The sequence below is a fragment of the Neofelis nebulosa genome, chromosome 1, assembly GCF_028018385.1.
Source record: "Neofelis nebulosa isolate mNeoNeb1 chromosome 1, mNeoNeb1.pri, whole genome shotgun sequence".
In the NCBI taxonomy this organism is placed as follows: domain Eukaryota; kingdom Metazoa; phylum Chordata; class Mammalia; order Carnivora; family Felidae; genus Neofelis; species Neofelis nebulosa.
In genome coordinates this window covers 242,602,752-242,625,390 of record NC_080782.1, presented here as the reverse complement: position 1 = coordinate 242,625,390, position 22,639 = coordinate 242,602,752, and the positions used below count along the sequence as shown (strand labels likewise).

The 22,639-nt window shown below is 49.3% G+C and overlaps 1 protein-coding gene across 2 annotated transcripts in view; it reads right to left on the bottom strand.

Annotated features, from left to right (window-relative positions):
* Positions 1 to 920: 920 nt before the first annotated feature.
* Positions 921 to 22,639, bottom strand: part of CRYL1 (crystallin lambda 1) — a 132,604-nt gene continuing 110,885 nt past the window's right edge. For both annotated transcript variants that reach the window (XM_058690374.1, XM_058690382.1), the window contains 3 exons: positions 9,492 to 9,597; positions 1,807 to 1,913; positions 921 to 1,427 (listed from right to left, as the gene is read on the bottom strand). In XM_058690374.1, the coding sequence (XP_058546357.1) occupies positions 1,314 to 1,427; positions 1,807 to 1,913; positions 9,492 to 9,597 (327 nt within the window). In that variant the 3' untranslated portion in view covers positions 921 to 1,313. The remainder of the gene's footprint in view (positions 1,428 to 1,806; positions 1,914 to 9,491; positions 9,598 to 22,639) is intronic.

Here is a 22,639-nt window from a genome sequence, read left to right as displayed (position 1 = left end):
GGGCACCCAGCACCCTTCTCCACCCTGCTGCCTCTCCCAGGAAGGCTAGCTGACTCTTCCTTGCTACTCAAGACCGGACTCAGAGGCTGTCTCCTGCGAGGCCTTCCAGGGTACAGCGAGAGGCAATTAGTTACGATGTCCTTTGTATATGATCCTCTGGGCCCTATCCTATTTCATTCTAGCATCTTGCTGTCTCACAGTAAACTTCTGCAAGGCAGACACTACCTGCCTGATGCCCGAAGCCTCACGGCTGCTCAAAAGACGTTATAACATAAACGAATGTGACCGGTGAGTGTCTGTGCACCCCGAGCCAGAAGAACAACTCCCACACGGTTCCTGATTGGGGACGCTGGTTCGAATACCACCCCAGCCTTGAAAAGGTGTCTCCCTACTTCCCAGGTGAAGCTGGGAAGCTGGTCACCCGAATTTGAAAGGCTGGAGGGTCACTGGGTGGGGAGCTGTCGGGGAGCCCTGCAGTGGCATCCTGTGATCCAAGTTATTGTGATGTGCTGGCCTCATGCAGGGTGGGGGGTACTTGGACTGCTATTTGCTAGAGTATTTGGGGAACTGGTGCTAGAACAAGACTCCACATCAAAGAAGATAATGGAGTGTTGGGTGAAACAGCTGTATTTACTGTAGAATTTTGGAGACTTTAGTGTCCTATAGACCTGTGAGTGCCCAAGGGTGGGGCAGTCGGAGGAGTTTCCCAAACACATCTCACCATAGAGCCCCAGGGCACTCACCGTAGAATCCACTTTGGGAAACACTGGCCCCAGATGGTGGATTTTTACTGAGTGGCTGACGAAGGAACCACAACAAAGTGTTTGCTTACTCACTCGTCATGGTCACTAAGAAATAAGTCAATCATTTTAGAATCAAACACTGGTCTTTCTCAGAAAGACCGGAAGAAAAAAGACGTCTTTATGCAGTCAAAAACCTTTATTCAGAATAAGCATTAGCAAAATGAAGGCAGTTGCCTCAGGGCCACGGAATACTCAGAAGCAGATTTGACAATAATTACGAAAATACTTTGCTACAGATTAAAATACGGAATCACACTAAAAATAAAAGGTGAAGATCCTCAGACGATTTGCTCTCTTGCTTGCCCAGGTGGCGGGGAGTGACCAGCCCTCGGGCCCAGTGTGCTGGGAACCCAAGGCGGGGACACGATCAGTCCCGCTGCTGTGGCCAGGCCCCGGGTCTCCACGAAGACTGCCCGGCTCCCCACTGGTCCTGACTGGTGGGGTTGGGTGCTGGTGACTCCACCGAACGGGACTCCCGGTAAGGAAGGCCGGTGGCTTCACAGGAAGCTCTTACTGGGATGGCATCCCACTTTTCAGCTTGGCGAGTCTCTGAAGACATTCGTCCCTCCACCGCCGTCTGGCAGCTAAATGCTCCGGATCCGCGGGAACCTTCAGACACATGGCCTGGGAATAGGAAAAGAGAAGACAAGACAAAAAATCCCAGAGCGTGCAGAGGAACTAACGTACCAGGAGAGTAACTGTTCCTAGTTATTCAAACTGAGCATTTGCTCTTAAAAACAAAAGCAGCTTAGTAACCCCTCAATTAACATAAACTTTCCGAATCCACAGAGGCCTGCAGCTCCTCTGAGACCATTCAGATGAGCCACCAGTTCACCGGTCACACTGCTCTAAGGTCTCCCGTGACCACGACGGGACCGTGGACGCCAAGTCAGGAGTGAGGAACCACCAGGATCCAAGGCCAAGCCTGGCTACAAATAAAACCTCACCTGTGGCACAGGGCTTCCTCTCGGCCTGCACGAGTCTCTACAAGGGGTCTACGTACCTGGTTAACTTTTTCAACAGTGGCCCCGGAAAACTCTGGAATGGGTCCAAAAGTCTTTAGGACATGTTTCATGCCTTCACTGTATCTGTCACAGTAGCTTAACATACCTGAAATCACGAAAGCAAGAACCCACAATATCAGCAAGAACACTATAAAACTCCAAATGAAATCTATTCAGAGGGTCTCACCCTAGCTCAGGCTTAGGTTCTTCTCCTCCTGTGGATGAAGAAAAGGTGCAGGGGGACGCCCACCGCAGTCAGCTGGCCCCGGGGAACGAGCGTCCTCACCGATGTCACTATTCAAGCTTTCCATCAGATCTTAAAACCCTGAAAAGTGACAGGGCCCTCGGGCCTCTGTCAGCGCCTCTTACAGACTTTTGGGTTGGCCTGTGTTCCTGCACTGATTTGTAGAATATCACATTCAGTTCCATTTTCACCAAAAAGGTCTCCAACAATGTGTCTGTAAGGTTACTTCTGTGAATGGCTCGAACGCATTTAAAAATTTTTTTTGACGTTTATTTGTTATCAGTGAGAGACAGAGAGAGACGGAGCATGAGTGGGGGAGGGGCAGAGAGAGGGAGACCCAGAATCCAAACGGGCTCCAGGCTCCGAGGCATCAGCACAGAGCCCGATGCGGGGCTCGAACCCACGGACCGTGAGATCACGACCTGAGCCGAAGTCGGACGCTCAACCGACTGGGCCCCCCAGGCGCCCCTCGAATTCATTTTCTAAGAACCAAAGGTGTCAACGCTCCCTAAATCCGCCCCCGTCTCGCACTTACTCCCTGAGTTCTAGTTACCACTTTGCTGGGAGTCTGCAAGGTGGCGGGTTCTTGGGCACAGGCTGCATTGACCTGAGCGGCAGGCTCCGCGGGCGCACCCGCTTCCGCTCTGGCTAGTGGACGGGCGCCCGGCCACCCCGAGCCCCGGGCGGCATCTGTCCCCTGGCGGCGCTGCTCTGCACCTGCTCCTGCGGCTCCGGGGCCCTCGGGAAGCCTGGGTCTCAGGGGCTAAGACGCGACCCTGGGATTCTGGTGGAGAAACCCAGGAAGAAGAGGCTTCTCCCGGAGGGGAGGGGGAGAGGGAGAAGCAGCGCGGGCTGGCTGAGGCCGCAGCTGCCATTTCCCGTCAGAGGCAGAGGGGCCCCGGGAGGAAGCCCCAGGCAAGCTGCGCGGCCTCCCGACACGGGGCGGGCTTGCCGGGACCCGCTCTGCGCTCTGCCCGGCGGCGGCGGCGGCGGCGGCGGCGGCGGCGGCGGCGAGCTGCAGGCAAACGGCCAGCTCGGCCCGCGCCCCGCCCCGCGGGCACCTGCGGCCGGGCCGGTGCGGGGACGTGCGCCGGGACACGCGTCAGGTCCCAGGCCGGTCCCAGGTACGTGGACCGGGAGGCGTCTCCCGGGCCCGGGCCTGGGCCCCGCCGAGGCCAGGCGCTGAGCCGCCTGCTATTCCGCCTCTGGCCCATTTCCGACATTTTCCAGAACCAGACTCAGTGGTCGGCGAGTCAGGCGAAAGAGAGAGCAAGGGAACAAATGCAACTGTGGATTTTGCAGAGATCCCAGAGCGTGGCTCCCACCCACGCCACGAAAAGTGTGTCTGATTAAGTTCAAATAAAAATGACCACCGCCCGACACTCTTAACAGCTTCTTTGGGGGTCTGGTTTTGGTGCGGCTACTGAAAGCCTCAATTCACTGGGGGTCCATCTTGGCTCAAATGGTTTCCTTTCTCTTTCAGAGAGCTAAAGTTAAACCCAATTTGCTCTTAGAAGAGAAGCTGTTTTCAAGGGTACACATTTCAAGCATACCAACGTTTCTGACATTAGCACCTATAATTAAGTGGTAGATACTGTCGTTGCAAAATAAGGGGTTTCGAATAAAAATAAGGAGTTTTGTTTCCTTTGACGTAAGCATAACTTGACAGTCGGGATTCAGGGAGGCTCCTAAATGTCCTACACTGGCTAGCCATCTTGAATGGCATGGCATTTCTGGAACACAGAAAACAACCCGTGCATTTATTTCCTTTTGAAAATTAAATATCTGCTTCACTTTATCCATTTGTTTATTTACTCGAACTAAAGGTGATAAAATCTAGACGCGAATACAGTGTGTTCCTTTTGGTGGGGCAGAGACACTAGAATCAAGTCAGGTATAAAGATACCAAATGAGAAGAAAACGGGAAAGATTCCTGTAGCTGAGGACTGCCCGCCTGGAATGAAAGCAGAGGCTCTCAGGGGCCAATTCCACCCCCCACCCTGTGTGAGCAGTAACCCACAGGGCCCAGTGCACATACTGTGCCTCACGTCTGGATTACTTTACATCTGCTGAGTAAGTGTTCACCTTTCCCTGTCCCTGCGAAGTCATCTTAGTCTCCCAAGGGCTTTCTAGAACTTTTTTCCCTCTCCCTTTTGTAAAATCTGTCGTTTTAAAGGGCACTTATTTCCTCAAACTAGAATACAAGATAGTAAAAATCCTTGTCGCACAATTCATAACTTCCTCCGTACTGTTCAGGAAACCACTGAAAATTTCACTCTTACTAATATAAAAATGCTTTCTGTAACAGGCCCTCGGGCTCTTGGGACAAACAGCCCCGTTGTTTGTGGTGAAGGTAAGGACCGAATAGGGCGCGTGCCTGCAGACCGTCCCCCACCACCTGCAGAGAAGCTGGACACCCCTGGGAAGGCTCGCCCCTTACCCAAGATGCAAGTTCGTGGTGACTTACAGTCACGACCTGCAACGTCCCAGGACACTGATCATGGCTACTGTTATTTGCAATCTGTCCTCTTCTACGACACAAGTATTAAAAGGAGCGTTTTTACTCCATTTCCACCAATAACTTTGGCTTCTCTACACTATGAAAGGAGGTGCGTGGCAATTATCCCATAATACTAATTTCACTGGAAATGGGGAGGAAAAGAAACCATTTCACCTTCTGTCCTTCTAGTTCAGCCTTCCCTTACATTACTATGAACTCGGGCCTTCGCCTGTATTTTCTCTCCTCCACGTCCTTGCCCTCGGTCCTGTTCAACAATATATTTCCCAAAACTCTCTTGAGCTTAGCTTTTTACAGGATTTTGAACCTGATTTCTTAAGAGATGCTTATATGGAATAAGAAAAAGTGGGGGAAAGACGTGGTTCTCATGAGATTAGAGTCAGCGTGGCTTGCTGCTCTCTACGTTGGAATTCTTCAGCTGTGAGCCCACAAGGGCAAGACAATGTGCTTTCTTGAACCTTCAACATAAGCCAAGGTGGGTGGAGAGAGAGAGCGCCTTCCTCTGTTTGCATTTATGCAACAGCCAGCAGGCACACGGTCCTACTGTCACCCGCGGCGGCGGCGGCTCCTGAGACGGGCTCTGGGTGTTCAGTTTCTTGGAGAGCCCTGACCGCTACCCACACCAGAGGAGTCTGGTTTTCACACAGCGTATGAACCCGCACCGACGTGAATTCACCTGCTTTTAAGAGGCAGAGTTTCACAGAACTTATTAAGGAAGATCAAAAAGGCCCCAAAGCACAGAGCAACATTATCTAACTCCCACCCCAGTGAGACCTCACCTGAGGTCAGGGAGGCGGGTGGAGACAGAAAGCTACCTGGGGCCCCTTAACTCCAGAAGGTCCCAGCTCCACTGAAACTAACAGCCCTGTGTCAATGAGCCAAACCCAGCAAGTAAGCACCTCAATCAAAAAAATAATAAACTGGGGCGCCTGGGTGGCACAGTCGGTTAAGCGTCCGACTTCAGCCAGGTCACGATCTCGCGGTCCGTGAGTTCGAGCCCCGCGTCAGGCTCTGGGCTGATGGCTCGGAGCCTGGAGCCTGTTTCCGATTCTGTGTCTCCCTCTCTCTCTGCCCCTCCCCCGTTCATGCTCTGTCTCTCTCTGTCCCAAAAATAAATAAAAAATGTTAATAAAAAAAAAAAAAAATAATAATAATAATAAATTAAAAAACAAAGACAAGCATCTCTACACAAAAGGAAATTTTACAAGGCAGGATGGTAAACATTGGCTTCAACTGGAGGTGATTTCTGGGGCCTGCCGATTCTCAGACAGTCATTCTCCAGGTAGAAGTAAAGTCATGAGGCGCCCAAAAAGCTGCTATAGGTATCGAATGGGGCAGTTCTCTTTGCTGACCCAGTAGTCTGAAAGCTTAGCAAAGAAACCAACCAAACGGTTGAAGTCTGCAGATGTCACTATTCCATTGCAAAAATGCCCTAATCTGTATTCATTCTGTATTTTTTCCTCATGCACTTGTGAATCTTTTGGGGAGAGTTAAAAAGGGAAAAAAAAAAAAAACTGGAAGAGTAGTGAATTAAAAAACAAGACAAAACACCGTGTGAACAGAATACTGATTAAGGGACCTCATCTGTGTCAGCCATCGAGACAAACATTTCCATCTGGCTTCATCCTCACAGCACCCTTGAAAGGAGTCCCTGCTGCCAGGCCCATTTGATTGGGGGGGGGGGGGTACTCGCTTGCAAGAGACTGGTTAGCTTAATGGTGTTTTGTTTTGTTTAATTTTTGAGAGAGAAAGACTGTCAGAGTGCTTAGCGGGGGAAGGGCAGAGAGAGAGGGAGACACAGAATCCGAAGCCGGCTCCAGGCTCTGAGCTGTCAGCACAGAGCCCGACGTGGGGCTCGAACTCACAAACCGCAAGATCATGACCTGAGCTGATGCTTAACTGACTGAGCCACCCAGGTGCCCCTAGGCTAGTTAGCTGCGAAATCAGGTAGGAACCCAGGCTCACTGGCTCCGCTGACCAGACCCCCTCTTCAGAGTGTCCTTGCTGAGGGTGGCTTTTAAAATTCAGCCAAAAGGCAAAGTAGGCAAGGTGGCCTCCTATTTTTTAGGTGCTATTAAAGACAAATCCTAAAATATTTTTACCACTTCTAGATAAACTGTAGCTTTAAGACTAATAACCAGCCTTAACCTGAGATGCTGGCTTTAGGAAAACGACATCAGAAAAAAAGAACCCTCTCCGTCCAATCTTGATATATTCTGGACGACACTATGAAGAATAATGAACATTTCCATTGGTTACAAGCCAGATCTTATAACACTCTAACTCTGGTCTTTGGAATGCTCTGAAGTTGAAAACTACATCCGTCCACCATTATCATATTAAGCCAATTAGGTTTTCTTATCATATCTGCTTTGTTTGAAAAATTGTTACGGGCCTCCTTCCTGTCTGCCACACTATTTGGTTCTTGAGTTTCTGGTTTCATTGGCTTCTGTTTCTATTTGTCTGCGAGTCAAAGCTGTTCTCAGCTGTCTCCCTATTGATTTCTCATGATACCTGAGTTATCTTATTATTCTGAAGAAAAGAAAATTACAGAGAAAAACATGGCAGTTATCAAGCCGTGTTGATATGCATGCCAAGTGTTTAAATATGTTTGCCACCTTTAAGGTGCCGGCTGAAAAAGCATTTGAAATTCTCCCAGACTTTATTTTAATGATACTTCAAAACCCTCGTTTCACTTTTAAAGAAAGAGGCCTCTTTCTTTACATTATCCTCCTGTGTTCAACTGTCCTCCCGTCACAAAAGTAAGATGCTTGTGCTAGGACAGAGTTCCCTGTTCCTGCAGCGGCTCTCGGCCACGCTCATTTAAGGAAGAGTCAAGTCAGGTATTGAACCCCATCTGCACGACCCGCAAGGCACCGTATGCGCACCTGCAAGATTACGTCTGGCGAAACTGCCCCAACATATTCACTGGAAGTCATACTTCATTAATTACGGCGGTAGCAACGTGGATGGAAGTGGAGAGTGTGATGCTAAGTGAAATAAGCCATACAGAGAAAGACAGACGCCATATGGTTTCACTCTTATGTGGATCCTGAGAAACTTAACAGAAACCCATGGGGGAGGGGAAGAAAAAAAAAAAAAGAGGTTAGAGTGGGAGAGAGCCAAAGCATAAGAGACTGTTAAAAACTGAGAACAGGGGGCGCCTGGGTGGCGCAGTCGGTTAAGCGTCCGACTTCAGCCAGGTCACGATCTCGCGGTCTGTGAGTTCGAGCCCCGCGTCAGGCTCTGGGCTGATGGCTCGGAGCCTGGAGCCTGTTTCCGATTCTGTGTCTCCCTCTCTCTCTGCCCCTCCCCCGTTCATGCTCTGTCTCTCTCTGTCCCAAAAATAAATAAAAAACGTTGAAAAAAATTAAAAAAAAAAAAACAAAAAAAAAACAAAAAAAAAAAACCTGAGAACAAACTGAGGGTTGATGGGGGGTGGGAGGGAGGGGAGGGTGGGTGATGGGTACTGAGGAGGGCACCTTTTGGGATGAGCACTGGGTGTTGTATGGAAACCAATTTGACAGTAAATTTCATATATTGAAAAAAAAATTAAAAAAAAATAATAAAATAAAAAATAAATAAAAGCTAGAGGCTTATAAAAAAAAAAATTACGGTGGTGAAAACTGAAGCATTACCAAAACATTGTGGAATCACAAAACCTCAGTCAAACAGACTCCTGATTTCCAGCTTCATTACAGGCATCTCTGCTCGGTATCTAAACATCCTGCCAGGTGGGCAACCAGCCCCAACTGCTCTATTCACCATGCGCAGCATGGCCCTCTCCCTCAACGTCAGCCCCAGGAACTAGAAGCTTCCTGCCATGTGCTGAGCCCAAACCTGTCTGTCTGCCACGTCCATGCCCACAAAAGACACCCACGCACGTACACACACACTTCTCCGCTCACCTTCTTCTGGATAAGTTCCAGTTTGTCAGTATTTCAATTAAGTGTGGACCGCTGGAGCTAAATACAACACTTCCCTTCTCTCCCTACATACGTTTTACAGGTATAATATAAATATTAAAATAACATGGCAATAATTATGTATGAAAACCATAACAACACAGAAAGGCAAAGAGGTAATAAAAGTTACCTGTAATTTCAACACTAAGAGATAGCAGGTACTGATGACATTTAGGTGATATTTGCCTAGATTTTTATTCATAGCATTTTAAACTTATTTTGTTTCAGTCTAGTGTAGGTTTCAGTGCTTGTTTTCCGAATGGCGTCTTGTTTCTGATTGACTTGAAGCGTGGCTGACAGTTTCATTCTTGGAAGCTTCTCACCTTTCTCAATCTATCTTCCTGTTAAGAGTCACTAGATCGTGGGCTCGGCCCTACTTCCCCAGACCCTCTGAAGTCGGCTTCAGTCGGCTTCTGAAGTCGGGGTGACTGGCCTGGCCCGAGCACCGCCCGTGCCCAGCGCAGCAGCCCCCTCCCCTGCAGAGGCGCCTCCCCCCTGGCTTCCCAGCCTCCTGGCGGGAAACCTCCAGCTCCAAATGTCACACTTAGAAGTTGCTCAGATTTAGGCAGGAGAGACGTACGGCATTTCCCTATCTGTTCTCCTTGCCTCTGTAAACAGCCGCATCATCTTTCTCAGGAGAACACAACTTTCTGGGTAGCGTGGCAAAGTCTCCATGACCACACGCATCTGTCTTTCTCTTCCTTCCCGCCTGAGCGCCCTCTGCCGCGCAGAGCCCTGGGCTTCGTGGATACCATGTGGACTGACATCTCAGGACACTACGATCTGTCGCAGCCCCCGTCTGTGAATTACCAGGGCTGGCCGCCGTCTCCTTCATATGATACTGTTTCTATCCAGGTGTTGAAAAACAAAAAGGCAAAACTGTACTGTTTACAAAACCCCTAAGAACGCTAAACAGCACAGAACTCCCATCTTAGCCCCTACGGAAGCAAAGCGTACCTTCTGCGTTGAGATGCATAGTTTCTAGGGGTCCGATGAACGCATACCGCATGCCCAGGCCATCTGACATGACAAGGTCAAGGTCGCTCGGAGACACTATTCCTTCCTAAATGGAGAAAATGGGGCAGCACACAGATGAGTCCTCTGGAGAAACAACGTTCTTGCCATCACTTTCAAGCTGACTCCTTTGGAGCACAACCCGAAATACTCTCCAAAGCTCCAGAATAGTATTTTCATCCTACATGTGTTTCGCAGGTTTTGCGTGACAGAACTGTAACATATAAACAGATCCGGAAAAGAGGATATTTTGTGAGAGGGTCAAATACCGACTCGCTTTTTCCAGAGCTGCAGTCAAGCTCCCATGTTATGCGTCAATCTCCACTGTCTTCCGTTCCCTACCCTAAAAGCTATGTGTCACTCGCAGCTTTGGAGAAGGGGGACAGGGTGAAGGGAAGGGAGAGAAGAGCGAGCAGGGCATTGGTGGGAAAGCACAAGAAGGACCTTCCACATATTAGCCTGAGATCTGGACGCTAAGACTGGAGCCATGAAAAGAACGGAAGAGTCATCCTCCAAGCTTTGCCCGCCTGCAAGCCCAGCCCTGTCCAGCTTTTAATGAGTTCATAAAAATGACATCCTTTGATGAAATGCAGCTTAGAACCGGTGTTGTTTGCAAGGTGGAGCCCTGGAATCTTCTGCAAATGTGGACTGCAAAGCAAGAGGCAAGCTCTCGTGCGTTCAGGTCAGACGTCACATTGGCCATCTGCGTTACTTGGCCTTTCTTTGCACAGCCTCGACCTCTCACGGCTTTTGGAATGAGCAGGGACGCATAAGCACATGCGTGCGTGATCCAGGAGGCCGCAGCCAGTTGAGTCTCCATCCCAGGATATCTTCACCTTGGGCAATTCAGCTGTCAGAAGGCAGATGGGGGTGGGGGGTGGGTGGGGGGGGGGTGGGGGAGGGGGAAGGCCGTCAGATTTCCCCCTGGGTCTTTGCTGGTCAGACTGCTAGAATTACTGTGAAGTCTCCAGTTCCTTTTTCCTGACTGGTTTCTCTCACACAGAGCACCGTGAAGACAGATGCTCCTGCCTGACAGCTAGGCCACGTCTACCTTCCGTTAAGAAGCCGCCGAGTGCGCCTGCATGGCTCACACCCCTTCCCTGGGCAGCCTTGCTGGCCCCCAGTCCCCAGCCAGAGGGGAGGACGGAGCGCTCTGCTGCGGAAATCGCAGTTCTGCCCACACGCCCAGAGGCACACCAGGCACGTGCACCCACCCGGCCCCCAGGAACAGGCTCACACAAGTGGCCCACCCTACCCCACCTCTTTTGCTCTGGAGCAAATCCTGTCCTTGCCTTGGAAGGACAGTCTGTTGTCCTGTTGAGAGGATGTCCCTGTGGCAGAGGAAAGCTTTCATCACAGGGCTTCGCCAGGCCCTCTGGCCAAGGAGGAGGCTTGTTTGGCCTCTAGGCAGCCCCGGGAGGTCTGGGCTAGGCTCTCCCCGCTCAGGAACTGGGGGCTAGAGCCCGCCCCTGCTGTCCTTCCTCCTCCTCCAGGGACTCTGCAACATCGCTACTTTCCAGACTTCAGAGTCGCCCACAAGGTTGAGCGAGGAAGCAGATTTGTTTCCTCTACCCTCCATCGCCGCATCAGCTGCTGAGGGAGAAAACACCGGTGTCTCAGGCCCCTAGGGGTGCTTGGACCACCACGGCGGAGCTGGGGAAGGGACCAGAAAGGGGCTGGGGCCAAAGAACCAAAAAGAGCCACCCACGAAGGGCAAGTACCATTTAGGCATGCCTGAGGAACTCTGTTTGAAAGAACTGCTTTCCATCTAGTTTTGGGGGGGGGGGGGGGGCGGGGGGGCGGTAAACAAACAAAGATGTGCATGAACCTACACACGTGGTTTAGAGAAGAATTACAAAGCACACCTTGCCCCCACCTGCCAACACTCCCATGCTGGTCTTCCTGGCTGCGTCCTCCTCCCTCCCTCCTGGAGGCAAACATCCAGACTTTTGTAGTAACTATTTCTCCACTTTGAAGATTTGCCATCTATGTTTATGTTCCTGAAGCAGAGCTGCGTTTTGCCTATCTTCCTCTTCAAAACGGACTCACGCTGTGCGTTCTTTTGTGACTTGCTTCCTTCACTCCACTCGATGCTTTTGAGCTTTACCTGTGTTGTGTGCAGCTGCGGTCTGGCCTCCCCTGTTGACATATAAAATCACAGTTTACTAATCCAACCTACTGCTCACAAATATTTGGGAACATTCTTGTTCCTGGCCCGTGGGGCACGCATCCAAGAGGAGAGCGGCTGTCCTACGGCACACAGAGCTTCGACTCGACTGGATGATGCTAGGTGCTTTCCAGGGGGGTTGTACCCGTGCTCATTGCCTCCGGCAGTGTATGTGGGTCCCCGTCGCTCTCGGCAACCTCTCCAACACTTGATGGTGTCACCCTTGCAAGGCGCCGCTAGTCTGCTGGGCTATCCCGCTGTCTCACCAGGTTTCCTATCCGTTTGAAATCATCCTACCAAATGTTCAGCTGGACTGCTAAGGAGACCAAATTAACTGATTCAGTTTACTCAAATGCCAACAAGTTTTACCCCTCTTCGCTTCTGGTAGCAAAGCTTTTAAGTGGGGAGGGGGCAGCAACAAGGAGGCAACGCTACACAAAAGGTCCAGAGTAATGTCCGGAACTGTCAAGAAACCGATTGTTGAAAGGACTCCCCCGCCTTCCTCTCCCTCCTCACCCAGCTCTCAGGGCCGGAAGGGTGGCTTTGGGTCCCCTCCCCAGGCTGCCTAAAAGCATTTGCTGTAGCATTCCTGCACCCTGTGAGCTCAGGAATGCTGTGCAAGGCAGCCAGGCGAGAGCTCTGCAGACTCTCCTTCGCCCTCCCCCGGGGTCCAGGTCAACATCCCAAACACCCTCAAGGAGTGCTTGTCAAGGGACAAGGAGTGCTGTGTCCCTACAGCACTCAGACTGTAAAGGATGCAAATATGGACGCTACCTGCCACTTGCAATGCTTTTCGCCTCTGCTGTCTTCCTCTAAATACTGTGTTCAGCTGACTTCTGAAGGGCTTCAAAATACCCCAAAAGTGAGCCACCCACGAGTAGTAATTTTTGATCTGTAAGTATGTGAGCTAACAGTGACTCCGACTAAATAAAGCCTTAGGAGGATTCTCCACACTATGGTACCACACGGGGGGCGGGGGCAGCCACACTCTCCTCCAATTCCCACATGTTCTCCAAAATGACCATCTGTGTCTCATCACTTACTCTTCATTAGTTGAACAAATGGGAAGAGGGAAAGAGTTTTAGTATCTTCTCTTCCTAAATCCTTCTCTCTGCCCCATCTGGATTTTCTGAGGTAGATTCTCTAAGTTTGAGTCTTTACCCAGAAGCCAAAAGCAGAGAAAACAAATGGTCCTAAGCAGTCATTCAGCTGCACTCAGCACTGAACCAAAGGTTCACACGAGGGCATTTTGCAGCTCAGAGTGCTTAATTTTGTGGTTAAGCTCCACTCCACCAGGGTCCTTAGTGACATCTGTGGTCTTGATGCTAATATTCTCAATAATAATTACAACTGATAATCACAGTGGCAGAAAGAGGTGCTTGAGTTGGTCATACTGAGCTGACAATCAGTTCCTTGGGAACAGGTGGTAAGCTGCACGCCCGATGGAAGAGTGAAAGCCTGCCCCACTCCGGCGTGTCCGTGCCTCAACGAACATTCGTCAGTACAGCCATCAGCACTTCCTCCATTCTGTGGCGAAATTCTCAAGTCACACGGACAAAGAAAAGCCCCGAGTGGTTGAAAGATTCCAAAAACTCATACAGAGCAACGAACACTAGACCCCTGTTAGTTTAAAATCTGGTTTGTGGGCACCTGGGGGGCTCAACCTGTTGAGCATCTGATTCTTTTTTTTTTTTTTTTTTTAATTTTTTTTTTCAACGTTTTTTATTTATTTTTGGGACAGAGAGAGACAGAGCATGAACGGGGGAGGGGCAGAGAGAGAGGGAGACACAGAATCGGAAACAGGCTCCAGGCTCCGAGCCATCAGCCCAGAGCCTGACGCGGGGCTCGAACTCACGGACCGCGAGATCGTGACCTGGCTGAAGTCGGACGCTTAACCGACTGCGCCACCCAGGCGCCCCATTGAGCATCTGATTCTTGATTTCGGCTCAGGTCATGATCTCAGGATCATGGGACCGAGCCCCGTGTCCAGCTCTGAGCTGAGTGTGGAGACTGCTTGGGATTTTCTCTCTCCCCCTCTCCCCCCCCCCCCGCCCCCCCGCTTGCTCTTTTCCTCTCTCTCTAAAATTAAACCACAGGAGCACCTGGGGGGCTCAGTCAGTTAAGCGTCTGACTTCGGTTCAGGTCATGATCTCATTGTTCATGGGTTTGAGCCCCGCGTTGGGCTCTGTGCCTACAGCTCGGAGCCTGGAACCTGCTGCGGATTCTGTGTCTCCCTCTCTCTCTCTGCCCCTCCTCTGCTCACACTCTGTCTCTGTGTCTCTCTCTCTCCCCCAAAAAATAAACGTTAAAAAAAAATTAAAAAAAAAAAAAAAAAAAAGAAAGAAAACGTAAGATACCATGATACAAACTGTAAGTACAAGTAAAGTTTTGGGGATGCATCAGGCAGGATCCCACCAGAGAGAGACCTCATAGGTTATATACACGTAAAGACATTTATTTTGAGGGACAGGCCTGTGTGATTGAGGGCGCTGATACATCTGAAATCTGCAGCAGGAGCTAAGGGTGGGAACCTCAGTTCTGCTGTTAAGGCCTTTCAATTGATTGGATGAAGCCTTCCCAGGGGATTGAGAAAAATCTCCTGTACTTAAAGCCAACGGATTATAGAAGTTAAACTAATCACATTTACAAAATATCTTTATAGCAACATCTAACCTATGTTTGACTGAATATGTGGGCACTCTGGCCCAGCCAACATGGCCCTCACCAGTGGACACAAGTTCAAGGCATGGTCCTCACCTTCAGATGGCTTGGATCTAGCCTTTGTTTGTGAGGCGGGGAAAGGAGAGAAGACACATCGAATGGCCCGCAGTAGGCCAAAGGGTGATCTGGTTTTCTGGACAAGGAAGAAGAAGGGGTCTGGCAGTACTGAGGCATGAATCTCCTGGGACGACTTCCCCTACTGATTAGCAGCTACACACAGTTATTTTTCCTTCTCTCTGATCGTCCCATTATCATATTAAATTTTGACTGGATTCACGTATTTTTTGCACGCCCTCACTTTCATTTACTTTTCTCATTTTTCTTCATGCCATCTTTCCTTGTCCACTTCTTTTTTCACTAATCTCCAGCTTCTGCTTTTCTTCTGTTTTGTGTTGCTCTACTTTTCACCATACCCAGACCTGAATTTTCAGGTTTTTCTTGTGCAAACACTGCTTTAACTTGGCTGCCGCCACCATCACCACCAGGAACACAGATACACTACGGAGGAACCCGCGCTAGGTCATGCACAAGTCCTTCTGCCCCTCCTAATCAGAGCTGTTGAGGCTTCGATCCACTGTCTCAACTGAAAACCAAGAGCCAGAAAAAAGGTTTATCTTAGGAAAATGTCATAGTGAAAAGCAACAAAAAAGGGCACGAAGGGGCCAGTGGGCTTCTTTTATTTTACCATGACTCTGGTCAGAGAGGCCAAGGAGCAGGGGTTACAGAAAGAGAGCCCACCTCAATCTCTAATTAGAGCAAGGACGGAACAGAGGTAAACCTCAGTGAGCTCCCCGCCTGCAAAGACGTTTCGGGGATGGGCTACACGAGAATACTCACTGACGTGGAAATAACTCAAGCAGGAGCGAGGGGTTCTGGACTCTCTTTTTTTAGAAACCTCCAACTCAAGTCCTGGTGACTGCCAGAGAAAGTAATACAGATTTTGAAGTGTAAATTAAGAACTATCACGCTGGTTCACAGTTTTTCTCATGAGAAATGAACTAGAACCATGAGTTAGTTCCCTCCGTCCACAGACACGTATATACTTTGGTTTTCTACACTCTTTGACAGGCATTACTTCTCCTTCATGCGACACGAACCTGGCTCTAACCATCCCCACCAGAGCAACCTTCCAGAGAGAAGGCGAGGCAAATGCAAGATTGTAAGTGCTGAGAAACAAAAGCCTGCTAAGTGTGGTCCCACTGCTACTCAAAGGCTCGTAGCCAGCTTTGTGAGCTACTCGGCCTCTTGCCGCAACCTACAAGTTTTCTCGGAAGCGAGGCATAAACATTCCTGCAGAATGACTCGGGCAAATTTTGCTAACTCGCGGGAGAGCCGACCGAACACCACATCTGACTGATGCAATGGGACGCTGATTCATAAAACACCCAGTGTCCAGAGCCTGCTGAGAGGGTGCTCAGGGGAAAGGAGATGAGGGGGACAAGGCGGACCATACCGGGTAGGTGGTGACAGGTTACCACCTCACAAACCAGGTAAGTTTGTGAGGTCGAGCCCCGCGTCGGGCTCTGTGCTGACGGCTCGGAGCCTGGAGCCTGCTTCGGTTCTGTGTCTCCCTCCCTCTGCCCTTCCCCCACTCGTAGTCTATCTCTCTCCATCTCTGAAAAATGAATGAACGTTAAAAAAATTTTTTAATGAAATGTCAGGAAGCCATTAAAAATGGAAACCCAAGAAGTACTCTTAATAGAAACTAGACAGGAACACAGAAAAATAAAAGCAGTTGACTGCTTTAGGGTAGGGGAAACGTAAGTGGTATTTTTGCCCTTTGAATATTCTTCAAATTCAAGTGTTTAAATGGAACCAAACAAAAAACAGGAAAGAGAAAGACAGGAAAGACTTTGTCCTGATACAAGGGATGCTGAAGGACTCTTTAGGCCCCAGGGAGTAATAATTCCCTGGTGTGTCTTTTCCTACTGTGCCGTGCTTATAACAATGCTTTCAGGAAGAAAAACAGTAGTATTTTTTTAATGTTTGTTTCTTTATTTATTTATTTTAATTGTTATTTATCTTTGAGACAGAGACAGAGCAAGAGCAGGAGAGGGGCAGAGAGAGAGAAGGAGACACAGAATCCGAAGCAGGCTCCAGGCTCTGAGCTGTCGGCACAGAGCCCGACCTGGGGTCAAACTCACAGACTGCAAGGTCATGACCTGAGCCAAAGTCGGACACTTAACCGACTGAGCCACCCAGGCGCCCCGTCAATAGTATTAAAGATTCTGAAAGAAAAGGAAGAGACTTGACCTGAGAACAAACACAGCAGAAGGAATCCCCCCTTCTGTGCAAACGTTAAGTGTACAAGGGCAGTGGTCCTCAGGGGAAAAAGTGTTCACAGAGAGGTTTGTGAACACAGAGGAGTGTAAGTGCCCCATCCAGGACCAGAAGCACAGCCCAGGCCCGTCTCTGCCTGCCCCTCCCTTGCAATTCCAGCAGTTTCCTGCTCCCATGTCCCCGGTCACAGGCTGGCCTCCTGCCCCGCGTCTGCCTGCCCCTCACGAAGGAGGCCAGGTGACAAGGCTGCACAATTTGTCACCTGCATCCTCCCTTCTCCACCTTTTCTCTTGGGGTCCCCCTCCCCCCTTCTCTCCTCCATTCTCCCCTCTATTCCACTGCCTGTTAACTTTCCAGCTCACACTGGTGGAGCTGAGATCCAGCATGTGTCCTGACTGATTACCTGATGGCGACGATAAGTAGGGTAAGAGCATGTGAGTTGAGTTTTTTTTAAGGGTTGTTAAAGTACTAGCATTGAAGCTTTTACTTTAAACACTATTAAAGTAATCCAGGCATGCCAAGCAGGTTGTTAAAAAATGGAGTATGGGTTGATGTTTTCATTATGTTTGTCTGTTAATAGGTCTGGAGGTGTCTCTAAAGTAAATGAGTGGGAGCTCTCCTTTCATTAGGGCTCTGCTGCTTGCCAATGTGGCTGCTCAAAGCAACCTCCCATAAAACAGTAAATAAATCCTATCATAAAAACCGTCGACTTCTTACAGACCATCGCGACTAGAAGGAATTCTAATTAACTGATGAGTCCCAGCCAGCAAATAAAGCTTTCAGAGGCAAGAAAACTCCAGATTCCTCAGTGGCTTCCGTCTTCCCTGGACTGCTCTGGAGAGAAGGCATCCCAACCTACGAAGCTTCTTCAGTGTGTCCACGGCTGACTCCGAGACGCTCATGATGTCAGACAGAAGCTCGGGAGAGTGGAGACGGCCGGAGCTCCACGCACAGGGGGGCCCACGGCCCCCCACTCCCACGTGCTCTGAGATGTCGCCCTGTATTGGGCTCTGCACTGGGGCCTGCTTGAGGTTCTCTCCTTCTCCCTCTGCCCCTCCCCCCTTGCACACACACCCTCGTGTTCTTTCTCTCTCTTAAGTAAACAAACAAACAAACAAACAAACACTTGCTGAGTCATGGGTGTGGCTTCTGGTACAGTCCTGGGGCATAGCCTTAGTGTCCTTTGAGGGCTGCAACATGGATGGAAAGCACTGCCTTCTCCTGGGATCTCTGAACAAGCCACTGCTAGGAAGCTCTCTGAATTTAAGCCAAGGTGAAAGCACGTCTCAACCAATCTGGAAAATGGTCCTGGTAAAGGAGGTGACGCACATGCTCCAAAGCCCCTGCACTCCCAATACGTGCCAGCAAGTCCCACTGAGAAAGGGAACGGAGCCCAAGAAAACGACAGTTGTGACAGATCCATGACCGCCTTTGGGAAAACTTTACGGGGTACAAGAGGTAAGAGAAAGCCAAGAGAGCTGTTCAATGTCTTTGGGTGACGAGCTTGCTGCCACAGAGAGGCTCTGGAAGGCAAAAAGATAGGCCAGGAGGCCACAGGGACAGTGGACCCAGGGCGTGCGAATGAGGTGGAAAGGTGAGCGTGCTTCAGGTGCTGGAGGGGTGGGAGACCGTTCCTTCAGCCTCATCAATACCGAGGTCTGGGCTCTATTCACAAGAGGTCGAACAAAAATGCAGAAATGGCAGAAAAATGTCTTAAGAAAAAGTTCTGCTGGGCAAATTTTGCCCTGGTGAGAAAGTTAAAAGAAATGCACAGAACAGGCCACACTGCGGAAGGGAAGCTGGAGGACCCCATGCACGCTGTGCCTGAAGCCAAGTGGATGAGCACAAAAGAAGGAAGGACAATGTGAGGCAGGCGAGGGCATGGCAAGACCCAGGGCAGGACGGGAAATGAGAGGGAACCTTCCTGTGTGAGGCCAGGAGACCAGCCCAAGGCTGGATGCTGAAGGGAGGCCCAGGCCAGGAATGAACTAGGCAGAGAGAGGTGGTGTCACTTCTGGAAGGACACGAGGCCCAGGGCAGGAGGCAGAAGTTCCCGGACCCCACACTCAGCCAATAGGACTGCTGCAGGCCGGTTCCTTTCAACCACAAGGAGGTTCAGTCAGACTCTTTATCCATTATCTCTTTAATTTAAAAAAAAAACTAAAATTTTCAGTTTGAATTTTAAAACACCTACGATGTAGAAAGCCCTACGGTTGAGGGTGTGGCACAGAGGGCAGAACCCTGGGTCTTTCTGGGCTCCTTTAGTTTCCCTTTGCATGACCGCCTTCTACGTGACTCTTCTTGCCAGGTACATAGGCAGATGTCGTCAATGTCTGAACCGTAATATTTTGCTCAATCAAGCCTCAGCTTTTTCCTGCTGGACACATTCCAGGTGAGCTGTAGCCTGGAGCAGTCCACAGCATTTCCAACACCTTCCCTCCAAAGAAAAATCGCTCACACAACCCCACCTTCCAACTGCCTGGAAGCGACTGCTTTGAACATGCTTTCTCTTGTCAAGCCTCTCAAGCCACAAGACTACGGTTGCCTTTCCTGGTCCCAGAGCCTGTGGAACAAGTGACAGCCTGATTCTGCTCTCTTTTCTTCTTTTCGGCCTTACTTCCCTGTCTTGTACTGCTTTTCTTCCAGAGAGAAGGCTGAGGGATTGGCAGGGAATGAACATACTTGGTCACAGGGGGACATTTATGGAAAAGAGCCATCAGTGAAACTACGGGTGTCCCCAGGCTGCCAAGAAACTATAGGCCATGGATATATGGCTTCCCACGCAGAATGCTGGACGTGTGGGAAGTAAAGTTCCTGAGAATTAATGTGGACTTGGAGAATGGAACCTACACTAATACTGGTCTATAAAAGGAGAGCAGAAATCCGATGACTGGTCACTTCCCCATGATCACAGCACATGTGAGACATGTACGAGGTAGTTATAGTAGAACACTTATGATCTGGGGCCATCTTTCCCCATTAGTTCCCCTGTGTGTCTCTCATTCCGTAGAAAAAGCTTGCTGTACGTTCTCCACGAAGCAGTTCACGACAAGGCAGGCTGCTCGTTCAGCTGGCCGACAACACAAGACCAGGAGCACAGGTCACGGGTGCACCTGATTTGCAAACACCAGGATGCTGCTCAATTCGGTGTCACTCCTGGAGAGACATGCCTCTGTTCACACAGGCCCATGACTAACAAGAGGAAAACCTGGCCACAGTTTGCATCCCTGCTCCGGAAATCAAAAGGCTACAGGACGGTGCGGATGCTACGTGTGTGGCCAGCACAAGGATGACTCCGTCTGGACATCCATGCCTGAGCCACAGGGAAGGCCAGCTTCGATCTGGAATGACGACTTCCAACTCCCAGGCAGTCACGGCCCAGCATTCTTTTCCTCCGATGTGTGTGTGTTTTCATTAAAAGTGAATTAAATCCTTTTCTTAAGTTGACTTTCACATAACTTCTGGGATAACCAGAGGTATTCACTGTCACAAAACTAGGACTGGAAATCATAACTTATAAAGTGACCAGGTGACAGTCTCTCCACTAAGCAGAAGCTGCATGTTTATCTACCGTGAGCCTGAGTCAGATATAGAGCATCAGACACAGAAAAACATGGAAGGAGAAAAGACAAATAAAAACGACAGCAGAATACACTATTTCTCCCTAAAATTAAGACTGCATCAACTGAAAGTTAAATTAGTATTTAATGTTCTGTTAAGGAAGAAAAATGCCGCCCATAAAACTAAGATGTTAAAATGTAAACATCTTAAGATAAAAAGTTCATCTTAAAACAGATGAAATACAACCCATCAAGACTGTGAGGCCAGGGTCTCCCTGGGAGGGAGCGACGGCTTCTCCGACTTTGGGCAGCTTACGAAGGTCTGCAGAGTTTATTAAAATACAGAGTCTGGTTCTGCAGGTCCGGAGTGGGATCTCAGATGGTGCATTCCTAACAGGCTCCCCCGGGTGAGGCCCTGCTGCCTTCCGGGAGCCCCACTTGTGTAGCCAGGATGTGAGTTTTTCAGCTCAGAGCTAACACACTGGTGGCAGCTGTGGCGTCCAAAAAAATTACACCGGATTCAGGGAATCAGAAAACTCTGTCATCGTTACTGTCACAACAACCCATAGCACTTACTAAACCATTACCATATGCCAGGCATGTTCTAAGCCCTTTACATACATAACCCCATCCAATCCTCATCACATCCTGATGAGAAACAGATTCACTTACAGGTGCAGACACTGAAGCACAGAAGTGACACAGCTGTGAATCCCCACCAGACTGCGGAATGTGGATCAAATCACCTAACCTCTTGAGCCAGTGTCTTAATCTGTAAGGGCAAAAATAACAATGCACCTCTCATCATTTTAAGATGGGACGATCTGAAAATATCTGTAAACCATGAAAAATATACAGGAAAAGTGCTTTGTAAACTTTTAAATACCATACAAACTGAAGTCACTGATGAGTAAATGATCCTCAGGGGTTCGCCGTACTGACTCCTAATTCCTGTGTTAGAGTCTCAATAATTAAATTCCACAGAAAACCCTCAATGCGTTTATCACAAAAAGTTTCCTCTGTTAATTTTACTACATGAGATCTGAGATATACTTTATTAACTGAACAATTCTTCATAATAGGAATTAGATTCAGATCCCATAAACTACACCTACCTGGCAAGAAAACAAGAACTGAATTTTTGCAGCCCAGTGCATGAGGAACAGAAATTCAGCCTCACGATTACATTGCTCAGAAGTGTGAATAAAACCCAAGATAAGCAATTTCCAAAGCTCATTACCAACACATTCCAACAGGCTGAGAATCTGCTGATGGCTTCGTGATTCACTCCAGCTCACCTCCACCTACCCTACCTGGATGGGGCAAGAATTTATGGGCAGTACAAGCTCAGCTATTGTCTGGGAGAGGGTTTATCATCACAACACAACTTCCTTTATTGTGATTATTAGCTTAAGAGTATTGACTTGAACTCACATTCCTGGCCAACAGGATCTTGTCCCCCAGTGACCTAATCTTGGGCTACTAGACTATAGCCGGATTTGTCCTTCTGGCAGTTCCAAGCCTACGCGGGCTGCTCCCCCCCAATTCTGGGCCAAACTGGAAGGGGAAGAATGGGGTGGGCGTCTGTGAGACAATACAACAGAACCCAGCAACCTTGTTCCCTTATATACCTCGCTCCCATCTTGCTCCCAGACAGCCCTTGTCCTTGCCGAGCATACATGGCTGTGTGGGGACAGACAAAATCACAGGCGATGACAGGACAGTATGTCATGATCTAGGCTGCCGTGAAGACAAGGTGTGTCTTATTCCCAGCACTTTCTCTTTCTGACCTGGAAATGGTGCCTGCAGCTCCTCTCCCCCTTCTCGAATGGACAGGCCTCCACAGGAGCCTCCCTTACCTTTTTCCGCCCCACCTTTCTTAGAATTTCTCCTCCATGCTCGGCTACAAGTAGTAAAATATGCCCTCCAGTTGGTGAATGAAATTGAAAACGGGAACACTATAAAGAAAATCCACGAAACAAAAAGTGGCTTCTTCAAAATAATCAGTAAAATTAACAAAGCTCTAGCAAGACTGACAAGGATACAAAGAGAGTGGACACAGATGCCCCACATCAGGAACAAAACCAGGTATATCACTACAGACCCTGCCAACAACTTTATGCTCACGAACTCAACAACTCAGAAGAAACGGAACAATTTCTTAAAAACCACAAACCACCAAACTCAACCAAGATGAAACAGACAGGCTGAATGGTTCTTATAACCATTAAAGAAGCTGAACTTGTAATTAAAAACCTCCTGGAGGGATGCCTCGGTGGCTCAGTCAGTTGAGCGCCCGCCTCTTAATTTTGTCTCAGGTCACAATCCCAGGGTCGTGGGATCGAGCCCGGCATCGGGTTCCA